General features: G+C 64.0%; 1 protein-coding gene across 1 annotated transcript in view; it reads right to left on the reverse strand.

The window, feature by feature from the left end:
* Positions 1-1014: 1014 nt before the first annotated feature.
* The window catches only part of DAGLA (diacylglycerol lipase, alpha), a 28474-nt gene continuing 20722 nt past the window's right edge, over positions 1015-8766 (reverse strand). The window contains exons 13-19 of the mRNA XM_006899835.1: positions 7924-8066; positions 7449-7517; positions 7080-7152; positions 5806-6002; positions 4994-5123; positions 4304-4491; positions 1015-2560 (exon numbers count right to left, since the gene is read on the reverse strand). Coding sequence (XP_006899897.1) covers positions 1606-2560; positions 4304-4491; positions 4994-5123; positions 5806-6002; positions 7080-7152; positions 7449-7517; positions 7924-8066 — 1755 coding nt within the window. The 3' untranslated portion in view covers positions 1015-1605. The remainder of the gene's footprint in view (positions 2561-4303; positions 4492-4993; positions 5124-5805; positions 6003-7079; positions 7153-7448; positions 7518-7923; positions 8067-8766) is intronic.

Consider the following 8766-nt stretch of genomic DNA (forward strand, 5'->3'; position numbering starts at 1 on the left):
GACACTGATTTCACCTTGCTTATGGGCTGGGCTGAGGTGCTGCCAATCGTGGGGCTTCCAGCAGGGACAGGGTGTCCCTGGGGACTGCTCAGGGGGTGGGGACAGAGTGAGGGGAGGCCCAGCTCCCAGGTCTCTGTCCCCATGTGTCCAGTGTCCCCAGGATGAGGTTCTGGGCTGGCTCCAGCTGCTTGGGGAGGCAGGATGGAGATGTGTGCCAGGGCCGTGACTGAGGTGAGGGTTTTGCTGGGGTGAGGCAGGGTGGGAGGACCAGGCCTGGAGGAAAGGCAGGCACGCGGATGCTGCTTCGGCACACAGGCCAGATGCTGGAGCAGCAGGCTAACAAGGGAATGCATGATGTCCCTGTCCGTGTCTCCTGCCTCCTTCCAGATGGACCCCCCCCCCCTGACGTCTGCCTCTTGACAAGGAAGGGAGGGCTGAGGAAGGGAGGCGGTGGGCGCCCAGCACCTCTCTGCAGTGACGGTACACAGGGATGACGGGGGTCTGCAGGTACCATACGCCCCACTCCTGCATCTGGGGAGGGCCATGCAGCTTCCGAAACCCAGCAGGGAAGTACCCCTCATGTGAGGGCTGTGGGGCCCCCAGAACCCCAGCTCCACCCCTGGGCAGTGAGTAGCAGGGCTCAGGTCAGGTGGCACACCTGCCCACTCCTGGCCTTGCTCCCTGGCAAGAGGCAGTGGTGGGGGAGGGGAGGGGAGAAAGCCCTGCTCCCAGGAGGGAGGCCAGGCCACAAAGTGGAGGGGTGGGGGGTGGGGTAAGGGGGGGAGCAAGGGGACAGGCATGTTTGAGATGTCAGGGTCAGGTTGCCTGTGCATAAGAGTGACATACCGGGGGGGGGTGTCCTTTTCCCAGGATCCTGACACTACAGTCAGAGTGGTCACCCCAGTGCCCCCCACCCTCTGAGTTTCCAAGTTCCTCCAGTTAGACCCAGGAAGAAGCAGGTGGGCTGGGCAGTGGGAGGGTACCCACAGAGAAAGGGAGGTCCCTGTCCTGTCCGAAGGGGTGCTGAACACGATTTGGTGGGGAGAGGGGGCACTCACAGCCCAGGACATGTGCTGAGCCAGGCCCAGAAGCTTCTGTAAACATACACAGCACTGCAGGCCCCGTGGATGGGTCATCCAGGGGCTGGCCAGCAGGCTCTGGATTGGGAGTGGCCGGAGCAGATGGCCACAGGTGAGCGAGCCACTCTTCTTCCTTGGCTCTGGGAGGGCGACCAGAGGGCAGTGATGTGATATCAACTTGCCCCCTGGCTGTCCCAGAAAATGGGTGCCAGGGTGCCCCCGTGGGGGCAGTTGGGCCGACAGGTCCACCCTGCCCACCCTGGCTGGCTACTCAGCAGACTCTACCTACTCTGTGCCCTTCCCTGTCCCCCCTGTCTGGAGGACTCAGGTGCCCCCACCTTGGCTCTGGGGGTCCTAAGCTGAGGTAGGGATGCAGACCCCCAGCTCAGCAGCAATGCCCCACACCTGAGGCAGAACTCGCCTCGAGGGGCCTCTGGTCAACACTGCCCAGCCCTGGGGGCAGCTGCCGCGTACCTGCCGGGCCACCTGCTCCGGCCCGGGCCTCGTGTGGCGGCCGCCGCGGGTGCTAGCGCGCCGAGATGACCAGGTCGTCCTGCTTGGCGGGGCTGGCCCCGTGGCTGGTGGGGGTGGAAGTCCGGATCTTGTCGGCGGTGGCCAGGCACTCCTGGCTGCTAAGGCCCGTGGGTGTCAGGTCCATGAGTTCGCCCGAGGAGCTGAGCGGGAAGGAGGGCGACAGGGAGATGCCCGAGGAGGGGTCCGCCGAGCCCGCAAAGAGCCGCGGGGGTTTGGGCACCAGGTTGGGCTCGAACTGGGCGCGCAGCAGGATCTCCTGCTGGCTGGGGGTCTTGGGGCCCTCGGCGTAGTCGCTGGTCGGGCTCTCGGGGGCCACCATGCAGTACAGGTCCTGGAAGGAACTGCTCTTGCTGTCCAGGTTGAAGAGGCTGTCGATGAACTCGGCGAACTCCAGCACCTGCGGGCTGGGCGAGTCCCCCAGGCGCCCGTTGTGCAGCGCCAGCTCGCCGCGCGGGGCCGTTGCTGCGCGCACCTCCTCATCCTGGCGCGCGGCGGGGGCGCTGGGCGGCCGCTCGGGGGAGGCGCCCCCGCTGCCCGGCGCGGCTTCCAGCGGCTGCGTGTCCTGCGAGTGCTTGGACAGGCTGTCGGCTGCCAGCAGCTCGGTGCGCGAGCTCAGGGACGGGTTCTCCTCCGGGATAGCGGGGTCGATGTAGAAGAGGTGGCCCTCGTCGCGCTCCAGGACGGCATGCAGGCTGGGCGAGCCGCGGATGCTGCGGAAGCCGGACGAGCGGCGCGAGTCGAAGCTGTACAGCGACTCCGTGTCCGACAGGCTCTCCATGGTGGCCAGCGGCGCCCGCCGGGCCTGCAGCTCTGCCGCCAGCCGCTCCTGGGTGGACAGCAGCAGCAGCTCCACGGGGTCCTGGCGGGTGGCCGAGGCCGCGGCCACGGGGGACAGCAGCCGGCCCTCGGAGAAGCCCTCCAGGCTCATCTCAGACTGCGACTTGCTCCTGCAGAGGGGAAGGTGGCCAGGGCAGCGTGAGGGACCAGTGGGCTGGGGGCCTGGCTCTGCTTAACACGGGGCTTCGAGGGTCACCGGTGGCAGAGTGGTAAGGAACATGGTTCCAATCCACCAGCTGCTCCCTCTGTGGGCCGAGGATGGGCGATTCCCACACCTTTACTGCCTCTGAAAACCCACCGGAGGGTCAGGTATGGGTCAGTTCCAACCTGACGGTCCATACAACCAGGTCTGAGGCAGGAAACCCTTATTTTACAAAAACAACTCTTAAACCAGATGAACTCGGTGGGGACACAGGGCACAGCACTGGGGGATCCGTGCTGTTCCCAAGACCGGGGTCCAGGGACACAAGGGGACTAGTCACCCTCAGCCCAGTGGGTGGGGAGATGGAGGGGACAGGCTGCATGTGGCTGCCCCTCGGGGGAGGTTCCCATCACTCATCACTTCCTCTCTGGTACTGGCCCCCCCCCCAACCGGGGCTGTGCGCTCTGCTGGGATGTTTTTGTTGTCAGCTGCCTGAGTGCTGACCACACGCGTATCAGAGCAGATTTGCGCTCACAGGGTTTCCAACGGCCATTCAGAGCTGGCCAGGACGGTGCAGGGCGGGGCTCACATCCGTTGTTCACAGAGTCACAGCCAACTCGATGGCACCTAACAGCTCGGAGGCAGAGCGCCAAGGCCTTTACTCTAGAGTCTCTGGGTGGACTAAACGTCCAGCCGTTCCATCAGGAGCCGAGTGCAGCAACTGCCCGCACCACCGGGACTCTAGAGACGCGGGCAGAGCTGCACCAGCAGGATGAGGGACGCTGAGGTGGGCCCAGGTCAGTGGGGCTGTGCCTGGGTACTAGCTCCCCCCGGTCCCTCTGAGGAAGGCAGGGATGAGGGAGAGAAGTCGGGGTGGACACTGGCTCCCCCTGGTCACTCTTAGGAGGGCAGGGATGAGGGACAGGAGTGGGGGTGTATGTGTTGTCCTTGTGTAGCCTTGAGGAGTGTAGGCTGTCAGGAATAGGAGCCCTAGGAGGCAGTGAGGGTGCTAGACCACCCTGTTTTCTCATCTCTCTCCTGGACAGATCAACCCCCCAGGACACAGGCCCTGCCCACAGGTGGGGTCTATAATGGTCAGAAGACCCTGGCCCTGGCAGCCAGCACACAGGAGCTCAGAGTGTGTGACTGTGGACGTGTCCTCGGCACGCCTGTTAGCGTGTGCATGCCTGTGCTGTGTGTGTGTCAGCTGCTCCATGCGTGTCAGGGTCTAGCCTGGGCACAGGCACGCACTCACACAGATGTGCGTCTGTTCTGCTGTGTCCTGTGCAGTGAGTCCCTGGTTCCGTGTTGGCGTGGGTCCTATCCACATGTGATCTGTCTGGGGCTTACTGGTCCTTGTAACCAATGTCTGCAGGTGCCGTGTACACCCCAGTAAAAATACTGGAAGCTTGGAGATTCAAACGTGTCCAAAGGTGCTTCAGAAGAGAGGCCTGGTGATCTGCTTGGGAAAGGTGGTTGCCTTGTGAAGACAGCGGAGCGCACATGGAGCCACCAGGGGTCAGAATGGAGCTGTTGACCATTTACAGTGTGTCTGTGCGTCCACAGAGCTAGTGCGCCCGGGTCTGCGTCCACATGTACGTCACTCGCCCGAGTGTTGTGAGTCTGTGTGCTGGATGCCCACACGCGTGTGCAGACCTGTGTGTGCACACGGGGACCAGGCTCACGCACGCGCTCTCGGAACCCCTCTCACCTGGCGCTGCTGTTGCGGCGGTCTGTGGGCGGGATGTCCAGGGCCAGGCCGGCGGGCAGAGGCGGCCCCGTGGGCAGTGGCTGCTGCTGGAAGATGAGCTCAGGCGTCAGGTCCACCTCCGTGGGGCTGACCATGACCTTGGCTGCAGACAGTAGGGCCGTCTTCCCCTTGTTGTAGTTCTCCAGCACCTGGCGGCAGGAGGGGAAGCTGCTGCTGGTGGAGGGAGGCGAGGGGAGGTGGCAGCAGGGCCAGCAGACCCAGGCCCCTCAAGGCTGAACAGGGCCTCGTGGGGTTCATCCGCCCACCCCCAGCCCTTCCAGGTCCTGCCTGTCGGGGAGTTGCCAGGCTTGCCTGGAGGATCACGCCTGCCCAGGGACCTCTCAGGACGCCTTGTCCGTGCTGACCCTGAACCGTTCTTGTCACCAGCTGGGTGGTGGCTGAGGCTGTCCCTGGTTGGCCCCCACCTGTTACAGGCCAGGGGACCTTCAGGGCCTGAGTTCAGGATCTCAGGTGGGTCTCCCCGTCCCTGGGACTCTCCTAACTCTTCCAACGAGGGAGCAGCGAGGTGCAGTCCGAGAACTCGCCCCTTCAGCCGACGACAGCTCACCGGGGCCTCGGCCGAGCTGCCGCCTCCCTGCGCCTCCGTTTCCCCACCTGTGAGGCAGGGCCCGGCCTGGCCTGGCAGCTCACCTTGTTGAGGCCCTCCATGACCACATAAGGGAGGTGTTCATGCAGCATGGCCGGCGAGATGATCACCTCGTTGAAGGCCTTGTTGTCACCCCAGATGGCAAAGTACGTGGGGTCCTCCTGCTCACAGCAGCTGGGGACACAGAGGCAGAGTGTGGGGTGCGGCCTGCCCCTGGCCTAAGGCCCCTGGCTCTGCTCTCTTGCCTTGCTTGGGTAAACCTAGGGGTCCCTGACTCCCTGGCCAGCAGGGCTGTGGCAGAGGTGCTGGAGTCCGGCTCTTGGCCTCTGTCTGGCCCTCAGTCCTCTCCCACATCCTCATCAGAGAGGTGGTCAAGCAGAGTCACAGAAAGGCTGTCCCCTGAGCTTCCGTCCAGAGCCCCACAGCCCTCTCTCTGCTGCTGGCAGGGTCGTCCTGCTGCAGGTGGGCAGGACCTGGCTCCCAGGCTTTTTTGCCAGGTCAGGGAGCCCACACTGGGGAGGGTGGTCCAGGCCCTCTCTCTGAACGATCTCCTTCCACTCCCACTGATATCAGCCTCTGGCCAACCTTGTTCTCAGCTCTCTGCCAAGTCACTCCTGCACTGATTTTCAACGACAAGTCAGAGGTGAGCTGGCCAAAAGCTTGAAGGTAATCTTTGGGTAAATGGGCCTCCCTGGGGGTGATCAGGGAGGGGCTAGGCTGTCAGGGAGGACTGGGCTGGCCCCCTGTCCACTTCCACTTCCTGGGGGAAGCCCTGGTCGCCACCTCCGTGCTCAGAGGGGGAGCCTGAGCCGGCCAGCCCTGCCCCCTCCCGCCAGGGCAGGGGGCAGACACTTACCAGCAGTGCTCGGCCGGGTGGTTGTGGACGACGTGGATGATGCGGCCGGGCGGGTAGAGTGGGGTGCTGGCCGACAGGGCAATGGTCAGGTCACTGGGGTGCGTCCAGAGCCGCGTGCTGGCCAAGGTGGTCACCTCTACCTCCTCAGGCAGCTCCGACTTGGGGATGCACTTGGTCGCTCCCACGATGATTCGCCACTGTGCAGGGGGCAGGGACACGGCTGAGCACACGGGCTGGACGGGCAGGGCCAGAGGGTGTGCCGCAGGGGGCTGGGATGGTGACGGGGTGGAGCGCAAGGGCCACCTGGGTGTAAGGTGGCCTTGCTCCTGGAATGATGCCAAGGCTAGAGGACTCAGAGCAGGCGAAGCGCAGGGCTGAAGGACTAGCCAAGCCCCGCACTGAATGGCAGGGAACAGTCCGATGAGGGAGGGCCTGGGGGTCCTGGGGGGTTGAGGTCACTCTGCAAGCCGGAAGCAGAGCAGCCCCCAGCTCTGGTCCAGCTGCGCCTGCCAGACCTGGCTGACTTGGGTGGGACCTGAGAGCTGGCAGTGGTGCCCGAGCAGATGCTGCCCCCTGGCCTGCTGCTCTGCCCTCTTCCAGCACCAGACACGTGGGCTGCACTGCTGGGAACAGTCCACGTCACGTAGGGCTGAGACAGACTGAGGATGAGGGCTGGTCAGGGCCCCACTGAGGACCCACTGGCCCACGTGTGTTTCCTCCTTTGACTTGGCTCGTCTCGGGTCCCTGGCCACGGCATGTCCCCACAGCTGCACCCAGAGGAAGAGCCCTCAGCATCCTCCCCTCTAAGAGCCCCAGTGTGAGACTCTGAGGTGCCAGCTATCTCCCCTGAATGGCTGAGATCAGAGCAAACTGCACCCAGGTCTGCCTGTGGGGGCCTCCACAGGCCTGGGGAGAGGTCCCTCCCTCTTGGAGCATCTGCCCCTGGGATGGCTGTGTCTGCCGTGAGGCGGTTCTGGGAGATGGGACGAGGACTCAGAGACCCCAGCTCCCTTCCTCACGTGGTCAGACCCTGAGGTGTGAACTAGAGCAAGTCCTGCTAATTTGAGGCCTCAGTTTCCCCATCCATGCAATGGGGTTAAAGGAGGTGAGCGTGAGATGCCAAGACACCAACAGCCCAAGGTCCCCAAGTCACCAGCCACACTCACCCTCGCCTCACATGGCTGGGCCTCTCGTGTGCAGGAGACAGGCGGGGGACAGGGCAGGGCCGGGGGGACAGAGCAGGGCCGGGGGGACAGGGCAGGGCCAGGGCCCACCTTGGGCTTGGTGCTTCGCTGCAGGACGTCCAGGAGTTGTCGGCGGAAACCTTCCAGTTGGGAAAGTCCGATCCTGGAAAAGACAGGGCGAAAGACGGGGTCAGCCAGGCCTGCCAGGGCCTGGGGGTGGAGCCCAGGGTCTGTGCATCATGGGGAGTGAGAAGGGGTCGAGCCTAGAAGAGTGCAGCCTATCGGTCGTGGGTGACGGGGAGGAGGGAGCAGGTGGAGCAGAATCAAGGAAGGGGAGGTGCTCACCCACGGTGGCCACTGAGGGCAGGAGGGGTACAACATGGGCAGGGTCACCCTGGGAGCCAGGAACTGGGGGGAAGATCAAGGGTGGAGAATAGCACAGAGGACCTGGTGCCTCACCTGGGGACGAGGTCCTTGCCCAGGACCACAGCAGTCACGAATTCCTTGGAGTATTCCATTGCATCCTCACTGCAAGGCAAGTGACGGTGGCAGGAAGGCCGAGGACAGAGGCCACACAGCCCCAAGCACTTGGGGGCCCGCTTCCACCAGCCTCCAAGGAGGGGCCTCATAGGGGCCATTGGGGGGCCTGCCTGTCACCTGTCATCTTCCCTGACAAAAAGACTTTGCAGGGAGCCCTGGGGTCCCCGCCAGCACATTACAGAGCTGTCCCTCAACCCCCCACTTGCTTTAATGGTCCAGGTGTCTACCAGTGTCAAGGCCAGGCCATTCTCAGGGCCCTGGTGACCCAGAGGCATTCCACCCTGTCCAGCCCCCAGCCCTGCCTGGTTCTCAGCCTTGTCCAGCCCTTGGCCCCTTGCCTTGAAAGCTCTTACCCCATCCAGCCCCCAATCCCTGGGCACCCCGGGCTGTTCACCTCAGCAGGCCCCCAGGTGGGGAGTAGGCGAAGCACTTGAGGGTTGGGTACTGTGGGCGCAGGAGGAAGGAGAGGATGGCAGCGGTGCCTGCACCCAGGGAGTGGCCCACCACGATCAGGCCGTAGTGTTTGGTCCCGCGGCCCTGGGGACCGAGAGAAGCCTGAGCTCGCTACCTACCAAGCAGACTTGGCTGATCCCTGGGGCAGAGAGGGTCCTCCCAGAGTCCCGGGACAGGGACCATGTGACTAGTAGGGCAGGGAAGAGCCAAGCTAGGACACTCCTCCCCAAACAGTTTCTGAGGGATGCTATCCTAACAAACTCCTACTCATCCTTCAAAACCCTGCTCAGGGCTCACCTCCTTGGGAAGCCCTCCTTGCCCTCTGGGCATTGCCTCAGTGCCTGGGATGGATGCCTGATGGCTGTAGTGACTACACTATCATCAGCATCTGTTTGGTCAGCTCCCTAGCACTGTCCCCCAGCAGCTAGACAGAGGCCTCGGATGACTGTGCCCAGGGAGGGGCACCTGGGGCAGGTGGCCCCAGTCAGAGCAGCACTGCAGCCAGGTGCTCTGGCTTCTTCCTCAGTCATCCTGGGCTACAGCCTGGGCTTCACATTTCTGTCTGACAAGCGGCTCTGCAGTGAGGGGGCTTTGAACCCTCAGCCTGCATCATCCGCACCTCCAGGGCCTGGCAAGGGGCAGAAGGGCCAAAGCTGTATGGGGCTGAGCATGGCATCCACGAGGGGCTGGTGCACGAGGGGCTGGTGCACGAGGGGCTTGTGCACGAGGGGCTGGGGCACGAGGGGCTGGGGCACGAGGGGCAGGTGCACGAGGGGCTGGTGCA

This window comes from Elephantulus edwardii, unplaced genomic scaffold, assembly GCF_000299155.1.
Source record: "Elephantulus edwardii isolate Elephantulus edwardi_28Jun2011 unplaced genomic scaffold, EleEdw1.0 scaffold00268, whole genome shotgun sequence".
Classification (NCBI taxonomy): domain Eukaryota; kingdom Metazoa; phylum Chordata; class Mammalia; order Macroscelidea; family Macroscelididae; genus Elephantulus; species Elephantulus edwardii.